At 38.3% G+C, this 14,716-nt stretch overlaps 1 protein-coding gene across 1 annotated transcript in view; it reads right to left on the reverse strand.

Annotated features, from left to right (window-relative positions):
* The window catches only part of slc22a23 (solute carrier family 22 member 23), a 44,546-nt gene extending 39,238 nt beyond the window's left edge, over positions 1 to 5,308 (reverse strand). The window contains exon 1 of the mRNA XM_042769470.1: positions 4,283 to 5,308. Coding sequence (XP_042625404.1) covers positions 4,283 to 4,696 — 414 coding nt within the window. The 5' untranslated portion in view covers positions 4,697 to 5,308. The remainder of the gene's footprint in view (positions 1 to 4,282) is intronic.
* Between the last annotated feature and the right edge of the window lie 9,408 nt (positions 5,309 to 14,716).

The raw sequence follows: 14,716 nt of genomic DNA on the forward strand, positions 1-14,716 counted from the left end.
GAACCTTTAACATCTGAAGAAGCTTTCTGTTTCACAAAAGCTTCTTTGTGTCGAAAGGAGGTTCTTCAGATTATAAAAAGTTGAGAAAGAGATGGTTCTTTAAAGAACCTTTAACTGAATGGTGCTTTGTGGAACCAAAAATGTTTCTTCTATGGCTTCGCTTGAAGAACCTTTTGAAGCACCTTTATTTTAAGAGTGAATGGTGGACAAACCACACTTTTATTGAGAAAGTCAGCACACTTTCTCTGACAGCTCTATAAAACCTGAACATTCCAGCTTTAGATAAATACTGACAAAAAACTCCAAGAGCATCACACATTAATCTCTCACCAGTCGCTATCCATGAAACGCATTAGAAATGCAAAGCATGTGTTGACCACAGGTTTTGTTTACTTGAAAGTGTGGTCTATTTGGGAGTTGGATCATTGGGCATGTTTTTAATGATAGTTCTGAAATAAAATAAGTAGATGCCAGAAACCGCTCACTTTCCTGAAGATCACACTGGAGAAAGGTTTGAAAGAAGCTTTAGCGGCCTGTCTGAGGACTTTCACCGCAGCGAGTGTCTTTCACCGCAGACAATGGCTCAAATACAGCGAAGACTACTGCTTTAAGAAAATGTACGAGATTTATAATAGCTCTGATTATTTCTAAAATAAAGTTTAAATGAGAAACAAAACTAGTGTCTACAGGTGTCAAATGTATCATTTTGTTTGTTGTACTACTTGCAGTTATTTTTAAATGCAATGAGAGCCATAGATTTAAATATCATACTTCGTCATGAATTGTTTTAATATTAGAATGATTTCTGAAAGATCGTGCAACTAGGGATGCACCGATATGAATATTTTGTCCGATACCAATAACCGATAACTCTTTAAATATGAAAGCCGATAACCGATATGTTGGCCGATAAATCTAAATCCACATTTTTACATAATTTTTGAGAGCCTGATTACCAAAAAAGTCTCATCATTAAAAGCCATTAAACACTTCAACATGAATCAAACATAAAACAGCCTTACAAATAAATAAAATAATGCTTAAAATAATGGAAACAAGTTACTGGACAACATTACTTATGTGTAAAAATAAAATATAAGGTGATAAGATGATGGAGTGTGTTGAAAGAGGTCAAGCATGTAAGGACTAGAGACCTGTTATTTTCTGGCTATTATTATAAGGTTACTTTTATTTTTAAATTAATATTAAAATTAATTTGCTTCGCAACAATTTCATAGCGCATCACCGCATAACTGACACGCTGTGACTCGCAGCCTGTGAGGAAAATAAAAAAATAGGCTATTAGCTCAGGCTACTCCTCAATGAAAATGTTTTAAAAATGTCTTTTAAAACAGGTTTATTATAGCCTACAATGAATTATAGGCCTATAGCCTAAATAAAATTGTTACACTTCAGAAACACTTTATCAATTTTATGCACCAACTTTCAAAAGCAACCTGTTCAACACGAATAATGTTTCTTCCCATTGTTTTCACTATGTTCGGGCCACAAGAGAAACATTAAAGAAATAAATTAAACAGTTAGATATAGCACATATTAGGAGATTCGTCTCTCGTCGTCTCTGAGAGAATACGCGCTGTTAATGCGTCGTCAGAAGCCGAAAGTGTGTTTGTTTTTTAATTTTACTATCATGATGAAATGAGTTTAGTGGAATAAGTTTGACTTGATAAGTTTTTGTTGGTTGATTTTTTGATGTCTGCTTGTTTGATTTCACGGTTTAAAACAGAAGTAGCCTATTTCTAATATAGCAATGAACCCGAGCTACAACCCGAATAGTCAGATGTCGTGGACACGCTCTGAACGCGCTGAAACTCGGCAAACAAACTCAAATAATTTTTATATTATAAAAATAATAATAATAACTTTTTTTTATGACGGTAATATTCTCTTTATATTATTATGTTTATGACATTCCCAATTATAGTTATTAATGTTGTGCATTGCTGTTGTGCACTGCGTGTGCTGAAGCTGAAGAGCTCAATGAACACCGGTAAACTGAAGTGACATCTTATTTAACACAGGGAAACGCATCATATATTCAGATTTTTATACAACGTAAATATAATTTTACAACTTATATACGTACAAAAGACCAAATGCACACGTGAACTCGAACTAAGTTACGTGCTAATCAGAATGTTTAACTTCTGTTGTGGATGCGCTCTTGGCTCTTCCCGCAACAACGCGCTGAAACACGGAAACCAACGGAAACCAAAGGATTTATTAAGTTTTTTTTTATTATTGTTCTTATTGTTATGTTTTTTATGTTTTTTATATTATAATTTATATTTTTTTTTTTTGTGTTGTGATGTTTTGTTTGAGTTGGCTGAGCTAAAGATGATCACCAGCAAACTGAAGTGCTCTATTAACCCTCTATAGGCTATAGCTTAACCAAACGCATTCTATATGAGAAAAATCGGATTTATATGTATAATATAAACACAATATTACAACGTACAATTGCACAAAAGACTGTAAATGCACAAGCGAACTTAACTGTGCTAGTCATGTGGATGCGCTCTTCACTTAATAATGCTAAAATACGGGCGAACAAAGATTCCGTTACATTATTTTACAGTAGCTAATAATCTCATTATAATATGGCAGACTTGCCCTGCACGTTGCATTTCATTGTATTTTCATTTTCGAAGTGTTTCCAATGATATTTCAAGCAATTAAAATCCACCATGGTGAACAGTGCGCATCTGAAGTGGCTGTGCAGGAAATAATGCATTATTTATCGGCTCTAAGATATCGGCCAAATTCTCTTATCGGTTCGATAACGATAACAGAAAAATTAACATATATCGGCCGATATCGATATGGTGGCCGATATATCGTGCATCCCTACGTGTAACACTGAAGACTGGAGTAATGATGCTGAAAATTCAGCTCTGCATCATAAAAATAAAACAGATTTTAACATATATTCACATTGAAAACAGCTTTTTAAAATTGTAATAATATTTTATAATATTACAATTTTTACTGTATTTTTGTGCTCAAATAAAGGCAGCCTTAGTGAACATAAGAGACTTTTGAATGGCCCCAAACTTGAGGCAGCTTTCGGTGTGCCCCAACCTGTATGACTCTGACTTAAAGATTAGTTTTAAAAAAATGTACTCAAGACTTCAGACTTGAATGTAAAAGGCAATGACGTCTAGTAAACCTGCAGCCCCGCTCCATCTAGTTCAGTGGTCCTGGAGCCCCTCAACAGTGCTCATTTTGTGATTTTGAGCTTAATACAAGTGAGCTAATAAAATCTCAGCTCAAATTAATAACCCATATCCAATTACCTACTTATGTTGCAAGCAGATGTGTAAAAAACATCATATGTTGAATTAATATGTGTAAATGAGTTAATAACTTCTTTTGTATGAATATTTGAATAAAATAATATGTTGGCTTAATTTTGTGCTTTCTTAAGTTTGCTGATTCATTCTCATTGCAGGCTGTGTGCACGGCTTATAGGTCTATGAGTCTTTTATGATGTTCTTTTCCACATTATTTTTTACAAATGTTTCACAAGACAACATATTGTAAGCAAATATGTATTAAAGTAGCACCTCTCTGCTTGTTCATGATACATTACATCATCATGATGAGCATCTCTAGACAGTAGTAGGGAATAGGGAATCTTCCTCCGGTTACCAGATTAGCAGGGAAGAACATAACGTGTCACTAATATGATAAACACAAAAGGCCTACGCTGACTTTCTCTTTTCTCCGTAGGCTGCTCAGAATTACTGTGTAACCCTCAGAGTCTGTTGACCCATATTCACTATTGCATAATACACCGACAGGCTAATGGAGGCCGAAGGGCAGGACACAGATGGTTAAAAGGGTGCTGCTGTTTTTTTAAGAGCGGTTATGTCATCTGGTCAGCATGAGGGAACCCAGTGACATGACACCCTGTGATGGCTGGCACCTTATCAGCTGCTGAGGCATTTAACTCATATATTGATCTCAGTCAGCACTGCCATTCTTTGTGGTTGTGAGTTGTTCCTTTGCACTGTAATGCAGGCACCTAGATGCTTTGTAAACAAACTCACATTGATGTGCATTCATGTGGGAGCTACATGGGAAAAAAAATGTGTGATATGTAACTGCGTTAATACCATGCATGCTTGTCTGCTATGCACGTCCATGAACTTGAAACCGCCTGCCAGCCAAATGCTCAAGTTCCTCCCCTGGTCCCTGAAAAACTGAGTGCAAAAGAAATATTGCTGCTATTACGGACGAGTTGATCGCACACTCTTACCTTGGTGACAACATTTTGCTTTAGTCCAATTTGCAGTTCACATCCTGACTGCGTACAGATGCACTGTGATGGCCCATTCGTGGGGTTGCTTCCATTATCGACGCCAGGATACATCACGGCCGACACATTGGACGAAGGCTCACTGTTATTCGGCTGCACTTGAGCGCACGACTGAGGCACATGCAGGAGAAAGCTGTCCGAAAATTGGCTGAAGCCAATGAAAATGGCCGGGATGCATGTTAAAACGATCAGCTGTTTCTGAAATCTCCCAAATCCGCCCACGTTAGGCAAAACGCAGCTATCGAACTGCGAAAGTAAACCGGGCGATTTATTAGTTTCGGGGGTGACGAAGCCGTTCTCCGGTGGATGAGGCTCGATGTCCAGCTGAGACACGGCCATCACCGTCTCGCACATACCGCAGCGCGCTTCGGGAATGCGTCAAAACCACACAATCCCCGTTTACACTGGATGCGCGTAATTGCGATCAGAAAGAGAGCTTGGTGTCCGGTGCTCAGGGAGTGGTTTGCGTGTCTTCACCCGTTTAAAAGTCCTCACGAACTATTCGCAATCAATCAATGGACAAAAGTCACCGGCTTGGCACGCTCCACTTCCCAAACACTCTTCTAGTCGGAAGACAACAACGACAGCAACGTTCAAGGAAAGTAATTCGTTTCATCGGCATGTTGCCGATCCGTGCCCATTTCCAGCATTCTCAGCCACAGGTAACACACCTGTCCCGGTACGCGCACCCCCACAGACGCGCCGCGCCGCGCGTGACATTACGCTCAGACCCGCGTCATACTCCAGCCAGGAGCGGAGGAATCTCTCCTTCCGACACAAATAACCTAGTTATTTCAATTCGCATACACTCGGTGATGACAGGGACCGGGCAAACAGTCATGAGGGCGGAACCTCGACTGAACGTCCCCTTCAACCCATTCATTGGCTGGCACTGATTCCAGTCCCAGTGTGCTCAACTTCACAAGCTCATTAGCTTCTGTTTAGAGGTATATAAGCTACTATTTTACAGATTTAAGTAGTTATGCTCTTTAATAATCCAATTATTTTGTGTAAGACCTGTTTTCGTTTTGCTGTAAATGCTGCCATCTATTGGTCCAAACTGGCAGAAAGACAATTTAAATGACAATAGACAGAATTAAATTAAATGATAAGGTGTATTTTACAAAGAACTTAAGAATTTTATATAGGTACACTCTCAGAGAAAAATGCACAAAATCTGTCACTGGGGTGGAATAACCTTTCAAAAGGTTCTAATGTGCAATTTAGGTGCACTAATATATACTTATGTACAATAATATGGACCCTTGAGGGGTAAATAAGTTACAAAAGTGTACCTTTTGAAAAGGTACCGCACCAGTAACAGCTTTTGTACCTTCATTCATTCATTCATTTTTATTTTTTATTTTTTACTTTTTGCTGAAAGTGTATGCACATCGATCCTCACATAAAAATATCGATTCTAAAGTGCATTTTTGTCGCCCATCACTATCCCTGATAGCACACGTCACAGAGACGTCTATCTGAAGTCTGCATTATATCTGCAAGACGTATTTTTTAGAGAGTTTGCTCATCTGCAATACGTCTACAGGACGTTTCCTATCAGATGTCAAACATACGTTTATGAGATGTTTATGATTTAGAATGAATGTAAAACTGTCATCTTAAAGACGTCCATCAGATGTTGGGACACAGAAGATGCTTTCCAGATGAAGCGATCTTTAACAGACATCTTGAAGATGTACGTGTGCTATCTGGGATAGGGATGCAATGACATGATATTTTGCATATTTTGAAGCAAAAACTTCCAATATTTAGGGACGAGCATTATTTGAGCAAGCCTGCCATCTAGTGGTGACCAATAGTGTTACAGGGATTGTCTTTATTGTAATTATGTTTCCGGAAGAGAGAAAACCTTTAAAGCAAACGAAGGTGAGGATTTGAAGGCAGTGGTTGGGCAGTTGGACTCCTTTTATCCCAAGAGTAAAGCACATTTACTAAAGGTTTGCTTGGAGAACATGTTTTGACTTGTATTCACATTCAGTTTGCTCAATTCATTGTTGGACTGCTCCTTTATTCACTGACTGAAGACACCTGCCATGAAAAAAAAAACAGCAATACTTTTTTTTTTTTAATCCTTAGCCAAGAACTCTAAAGATTAATGAATCATCCAGGAATCAAATATGATCCAGATAAAGGGAGAGAGAGAGACTCCAGGAGGATGTTGATGTCAAATTAGGAAGTGTATTATTTGCTTGCTGATTTGTTAATTTTATTTAGTCCTCAGGGACAGAATGAGTTTACTTGGATGTTTTACTGTCTGTAACCTTGACATCATCACTGGTTTTGTTATGTTTTGTTTTGTTGTTATGTCACCTGTTATGACAGAAAGAGATGCTGGTCAGTGGTCACACCCTTTTATTCAAGTCTTTAACCTTTGATCCCAGCCATGAGTCATAAACACAGTCATGTGGTTTTTTTATTTTATTATTATTACAGTTTTTGTTGATTTAAAATATCTCTGGTTAAAAGAGACAAATATTTTATAGAGAAAGCAGCTACTTTTTGTCACAAAGGGAGGTTCTTACTAATGCAGAAAACATCTCAGTAATTATAAAGTTTTGATTTAAAAATTCAAAATGTTTGATTTATGCTGTGGTTTTGTCAAATTCGTCAAATGCAAAACTTTTTGAAATTAAAATAGTTTAGAATATATTTTGTGGGTTCTGACTTCCAATTTCAATATCATAATTTATTTATTTTTGTATTTATTTGTTTAGAATATATTTTGTGGGTTCTGACTTCCAATTTCAATATCATATAATCATATATAATATATATATATATATATATATATATATAATATATATATATATATATATATATATATATATATATATTGTGAGTTGTTCCAGGATTAATCTATATATTGCAACATCTGTTTATCTTTACCAGATGCTGTTTCATGAGCTGTTTTGTGCTCCACAGTTGATTGTCATATGTAATTATGTAACTAATAACTGTTTACATTTTGCTGAAGAGCCATTAAATAGGCAATTAAAAAACTATTTAATGGCAAGTTCCCATTAAGGCCACTTACCCCAAAGGTCAACTATTCAATGCTGAAAAGAAGTAAGAAGCACCAGGTCATGTTTTTGTGTTGATTATATAGTTTTTTCCTCTCTAGTTGTGGAATCATTCTAGACAGTGGTTAAAAAGTGAATAGTGTTATTTAAGGCTGATAAAACCATGATATATAACTTCTCTAGTTTTTGATGTTTGTTTATCCTAAGTGATAGTATAGTGTAGTATAGCAGTATTCACTTGAAGAGTTTACTGTCTTTTGTGATTGCGTAAGAGTGAAAATGGCTCGGTCTTTCTTGGTTGATGAAGTCATTAGGTGTGCGTCATCTGTTGTAGTATCTGATGAGTTAGCATCTGGTGTGTGAATGTGGGCAGTTTTAATGACCAAATCACTGAATGGTATATGTGAAAGTAAAGCAGATGTTTCATTGGTATGGTGTCTTAGATGTATTTTGTACTTTGACTCTTTCAAGGTTCTCACAAAGTCACTCTTGCTTGCAAAGAAAATGCATAGGCCTATGTCCTTCATTATACAATTTGCCACAATTGTCAGATATGTCTCTAGTGAGAAAAAAAAATTTAATCAAACCAAAACCCAGCAAAAATGCCTGTGTTCCCTTGCCAGGGAGTTTACACAAGCTGGAGAATTAGCTGCTAAGGGTGTGTCAGAATAAAGAGTGAGTAATGTGCTGTCACGAAAAAGGCTTACGCATAGACTGAAAAAAAAAAACAACAAGTGGTAACAGAACAGGTGTAGACATGAGGGTATTTGTGCAGCCACGCCTGAATTGTAGAAAAGCATTGGGAAAGAACGAGAGGCGTTGGCTCACCTCTGTGACCCATCCCTACTTATTCCTGGAAGTTATGTTCAGCAAAACAGTTACTGTATAAACATATATCTGGACAACGCAGAACTATCCATGCATGAAAGGTTGATTCAGATCCAAATTGGTGTATGCATCATTCTTAGGCCTTATTACTTGAGCAATATTATTAAAATATATGTGTAAGATGGATATAGAGTGTGTGGTTAAAGTCAGTTAAATGAGTGAAATCATGTTAACTCTTGCCGGTTAAAGGTATAGTTCCAAACCTTTATGAATTTCTTTCTTCTGCTGCTTAGCACAAAATAAGATATTTTGAACAATTTGGTAACCAAAAGTTGATGGTAGCCTTTGGAAGTCAATACCGTCAACTGTTGGTTACTGACATTCTTCAAAAGATCACCTTTTGTGTTCAAAAGAAGAAAGGTGTTCAGGTTTGGAACAAGTGGAGGGTGAGTAAATGATGACAGACGTTTCATTTTTAGGTGAACTATCCCTTTAAGGTGTGGTTACACTACACTTTGTTCCCTTAGGCTCATCTGATATGTCATCTTGGCAGTAGACAGGAGTAGGCAGCTACAGGTTACAGTCAGGGAGGAGTGAAAAAAGTGCAGTCAAGGTGAACCGTTCTTACAAAACACATGAGTGTGAATCACACCATATCTGCCTGAGATCATATGAATCACGCTCATCTGCTTTGTTGATAAAACAAATGTAAAACATGATATCAGAGTTTTGGAATAGAACAAAACATCACAATTGTTTAAACCAATTTAAAGCATTAAGCTGTATCAACAAGTCGTTTTCTATCATACTTTTAGTCAGTGCATTTTGGGGAGAGCAACTGTGCAACTTTTCTTTTTTTTCTGCCATACGTCAGCATGACATCAGAGCACGATGGACCACACTCTGACACATTTCTAACTCTTATGCATCTCATGGTGTTCACCGGTGATTGCTTTAGTGCTGATTTTGCTCATCCCAAACAAGCCTACTGACTGCCATTCATATGCACATGAATGCGGGAGACTGAAAACACAAGCTCATGCAAAAATTTAAGGTTTAAGTTTGTTGGGCTCTGACTTGTGAATTTGTATGACGTGAAGATGTATGACCAATAGAAGATCAATATATCACTTCATGACCTCTTAGCTAAATTAAAAGAATGCAAACTTTAAACCCCAAGCATCACATCTTTTATTTTATTTTTTTTTGGCATTATTCTTTCCAGAGACCCTGAGAGAATTGATCAGGATGGGTGAGCAGAGAATATTGGGGAAATGGCTTTGTTTGCTTGGTGATCTCTTTGCTAGGTTTGTAGATTTATTGTTTTATTGCACTGTTTGTTTCTGTGAAAGTTCCAGAGTGAAAGTTCCTGACAAGACAGAGAGTCCGGTCTTGTTTAACTCGCAAAGTAATGTTGAACTCGCCAAGTGGCAAGGGCCCTTTGAGGTCACCCAACAAATTGGGGATACTGATAACGAGGTGGTTTGACAGGAAAATTTACTATCTCAACCTCTTGAAAACAGGGAGGGAGGAGGTCCGTGTGGATTTGGCAACAACAATCTATCAGAGGGCGGAGATTGGACCAGAAGTGAACCTAAAATTGCAGTGTAAGTTTGCTGATGTGTTCTCACCTCTGCTTGGCTGCAACAACCTCATTGAGCACCACATCGAAATAACCCCAGTTGTAGTGGTGTGTTGCCGAACATTTAAGCTACTCAAACACAAGAAAAAGTAGTTTGGGACAAATTCATAGCGATGCTGTAAATATGCATAATAGAAGAATCATAGGCTGTGCCTAAAACTGATGGCTCTTAAAGATTCTGTGTTGCCTACCACAAGGTGAACACATTGTCAAGTTCAATTCTTATCCAATGCCTAGGTATGACTAATTTTATTCAACACTGGATAAGAAATAGGAACACTGGCAAATCCCTTTAACACGAATGTCCTGTGAAATGATGGCCTTTACCACTCTGTTTTGTTTCCACCAGTGGTTCTTATGCTGCATTCCATTCACAGTACCTCAGATGTCGGAGCAGGGAATGACGTAACACCTAAGTGGAGAAAACCAAGATGGAAGCATCCATTATTACCAATACCACTTGATTAAAAAGTGTTATTTTGCACAGTTAACACCATAGTATAATATCCACAAATAGAGGTTGGATAGTACGGTATGCACCACTTAGTTTATTGAGACACAGACAAACAGAAGTGTTAATAAATATATTACTACAGTTTCTCTTCTGTTGATGCACTGAGCAGCAATATTGGATTGTGAAGTTGGAATTGGTACGATTCCTCCAAGATTCCAAGTCGGGACTCTGACTTGGGAGGGCGTTCCATTTAAAAGTTCCTACTGAGAACTCAGAATTTCAAACTCCTGAGTACAAACGGAACACAGCATTAATCCTGGTCTTGGGGACCCCCCACTCTGCACATTATGCGTGTCTCCCTTGTTTAACACACCTGATTCAGATCATCAGCTCATCAGCTCATTAGGCTAGAGATCCATGAACTAAACTGAATGTGTCAGAAAAAGGAGACAAGATAAAGGAGATAAGGGAGGCAAAATGTGCAGAGCGGGGGGTTCAGAGGACAAGGATTAAGTACCACTGGCCACAACACCAATTTGTGACTCTTCCTTTCAGGTTGATTGAGACCCCAGATACATTTCAGCTCCTCATGTTAGTCCTCCAACCCTGCTGTAACCGCTGCCTTCCTAGATGATATCATTATTTTCAGTAATGATTAGAAGAGGTACATGCAGCACCTGAGGTCGCACCATTTAACAGGACTCTCGGCAGACCCTAAAAAGTGTGCAGTTGGACAGGTGGTGGAGGTACATTCTCTGGGCTTCCACTTGGGTCATAGGTATGTGACCCCACCACTACCACTCAGGTAAAGTGTGGCATGTGAGGCTTGGGTGATGTTCTTTTCTTGTTTTGCCTTGCTTTTCTAGTATGTGAACCGTGGCAGTCTTTCAGTCGTTAAATTTATAACATGGACAAGTTTGTTCATGCTTAGGCTCTTACCAGAAGTGCAACAATTAACTGTACTGAAAGAAATGAATTCAGAAAATTATTAAGGGCTTGACTGGTGTGTCTGTAGGTGTGTACGCCACTCTTCAAGTCAAGTCAAGTTGAGCTTTATTGTCATTCCGCTACATGTGTGGACATACAGAAATGTTAAGGGAGGTAAACGAAAACGAAATGTTGTTGTTAAGGGGGGTAAAGTGTTAGATATGTTGATAAATACAACAATGAAGTAAAACAGTATAAACCTATACACAACTAATCTTCTGACAGTTTTGATTATAAATATACTATATATAAATGTTTACCTATACATAAACTAAAAAAATACAGACTATACGGATGTTTCACATAAAACTGTACATGTGCAAAAAGAAACATTGTAAGTCAAGCAGCTGGCTGGGGAACAATGCAAGATGATTTGTAGTGCATGAGCATTTAAACATACACACATTACTGAGTCTTTTATGGGATTATGTACACACAGCAGTGTGTAAAACGTGTCTAGTGCGCATAGAGGAGAGTGTGTTACTACAGGTGGTTTGTACAGGCCCACTCATCTGTGTGTAGCTCACTTCAAATTGCACAAAAAAAAGTTTCAGACAGTTTTTATGTGTAGTGGTAAGGTTTGGGGGGTGTTTGGGGTGGCGGAGGTGAAATTGTCCATGTTTCAGGAGATAGAGGGTTTGTGTGGGGTTACAGAGGAGGCCGGGGTGATTTGAGTTCAGGGCTCTCACAGCCTGGGCGAAAAAGCTGTTGAGCAGTCTGGGGAAGTGGGCTCTGATGCTCTGGTACCGTCTTCCTGATGGTAGGAGCTGGAAGAGACTGTGGGAAGGATTGGGGGGTGGGGGGGGGGGTCCTTCACGATACTGTTGGCTTTGCTGGAGCATTGTGTAAGGAAAATGTCCAGGATGGAGGGGAGGGGGTGATCAACGGAGTTTCTCCTGAAGTCCATGATAAGCTCCTTTGTCTTCTCCACATTGAGGTACAGGTTGTTAGTGCCACACCATTCAGCCAGCTTTTCTCTCTGTAGTGTGTTTCATCGCTGTTGCTGATGAGACCTACCACCGTTGTTGTTGTTTTTTTGAACATTTGATCGTTTTGCATTTTTGCTTTATCTCCTGACCTGAATACTTCATCTCTGGTCTTTAGCAGCCCACAAACCTCTGCTGTCATTCACGGCTTCTGGTTTGCACGTGTGGTGATGGTCTTGGTGACTGTTACATCATCAATGGACTTTTTAATATAGGCACTCACAGTTTCAGTGTATTCCAGCAGGTCTGGTGGTTGTTGTAGGTGGCTGCCTCTTTAAACATGTTCCAGTCTGTGCACTGAAAGCAGTCCTGTAGTGTTGAGGTAGCATCATCTGGCCAGATTGTGATGAGTTTTTGAACTGGTTTGGTGAGTTTCAGAAGTGGTCTGTATGCTGGAATTAGCATAACAGAGATGTGATCAGAGTACCCTAGTTGGGGGCGGGGTACAGCCTTGTACAAGTTCTCTTCTGTTGTGTAAACAAAGTCCAGTGTGTTTTTTCCCATTGTTGCAAAGATCACATGTTGGTAAAACTTTGGCAAAACTGTCTTTAAATTTGCGTGGTTGAAGTAACCAGCTATTATGAAAAAGCCGTTGGGGTTATTTGTTTTTGTTTGCTGATGGCGCTGTACAGCTCGTGAAGCGCGTCCTTGGTGTTTGCACACGGGGGAACGTAAACTGCGACAATAACAATGGCTGTGAACTCCCGTGGCAGATAGAACGGTCGACACTTCACAAACATAAACTCCACCAGTGATGAACAGTGTTTTGTCACTACCACAGCATTGTTACACCACTCTTTGTTGATGTACACACACACAAGCCATCCCCTCTCACACTGCCGGCGTCGCCGTTTTATGCAGGTAGCGTCAGTAGGTGAGGCCGCAGTCTCAGGGTTCGGCTTCAGCAGCAGACAGAGGCCTCGTAGATTCTCAGTAGTCACCGGCGAAAGCTGATGTTTCTTGAAAGCTCTTGATAAACAATATTAAGCACTGTGTTCCCAGTCAGAGACAGCAATCAGTAACATATAAGTACACCATGACATTCTCTGTGAAAAAAAAAAAAAGATTACCTTTTTGGATTTAAAATTGAAAGGCAATAAAACAATTATCCACATAACTTATTTGAAAGATGAGTATTTAAATAATATTTTTTTTAAAGTGGTTTACAGAAAACATCTCAGTTCCCTATAATAATATAAACAGTAAAAACATAATACGAAAAAATAAAATAGAGCTAAATCTTATCTCACTGTGCTCTTTATCTTATCTTTATTTGGTTGTAGAAAGTTCACTGACATACACACATTCATGCTCTCTATGCACACCAACATGCTGTTAATTGTTAGCATCTAGTGCTTTTGGGATCTGAGTATTTGGACCCCATACCGAACCGAATTGAAAAGAGATGTTATGTTGATTAACTGCACAAGCTAATGGAAACATATACGGTGTATATACTGTGTATAGTTTAAATAATAATGGGCCCAGTATTGAGTCTTGGGGGACACCACCATGTCACATGATGCCTGGAGGTGTGTACACAATGCCACACAGTTGTTTTTGTCCCCTAAGTAGGACCTTAATCAGAAAAATACAATACAGATAACATTCTTTCATATTACACTACTGTTAAAAAGAGTGAAATTTAAGCATGACATATATTCACAAGAAAACAACTCACATTATAACAAAATTACTTCTTTATAAGGTGTGAGCAAGACTTACATATCTGGGCCTGTATTCACAAAACATTTTATCTTACCACTAAGAGTTCTTCTAAATAGAGGTTAAAGTTTTTAGCTAAAAGTTTTCTCTTGAAACCTATTCACAAAGCTGCTGAGACAAACTTTTACTAAGGAGATAATAGAGAGAAGGAGATAATAGAGGGAAGTCTTAAGCTAAGAGTAAGGGCGGGGTTGACCTCATTGCTATGGATGATGTCAGCATGCTCACTAACTATGCACACAGTGATTGGCTGATAGGGGAGGGGTCTTTGTCAGAGATTTATTCATAGAAATATTGAAGAGCGTGATATTATGTTGCCATATTCAGATAACGGTCTAAAAAAAATAATGATAAAATGCACATTCAAATAAACATTTTAAAAGGCACGCTAAGTGTCATGATTAATCAAGTAAATGCTCAGTTAATTGTCAGCCTCTTACATGTGTGGTCCTCGTAAACAATTAGTGGATACGCATATAATCAGCCTTTTAATTAACAGAGTAGAATAATCATGGCTGATAGTAAGGCATGCCAACGTAAAAGAAAACCAAACTGGACACAAGAACAGCTGTTACTTCTTGCCCAACTTGTTAATGAAAACAACAGTCATAATACCCTCATGATTAAGGCAACATCTTTTTAAAAGCTCAATATCGTTAAACGTTTCTAAGATGTTTCTATTCTGGCAAAAGCCATTTTAGGATAGTT

Source organism: Cyprinus carpio, chromosome A2 (genome assembly GCF_018340385.1).
Source record: "Cyprinus carpio isolate SPL01 chromosome A2, ASM1834038v1, whole genome shotgun sequence".
NCBI lineage: Eukaryota > Metazoa > Chordata > Actinopteri > Cypriniformes > Cyprinidae > Cyprinus > Cyprinus carpio.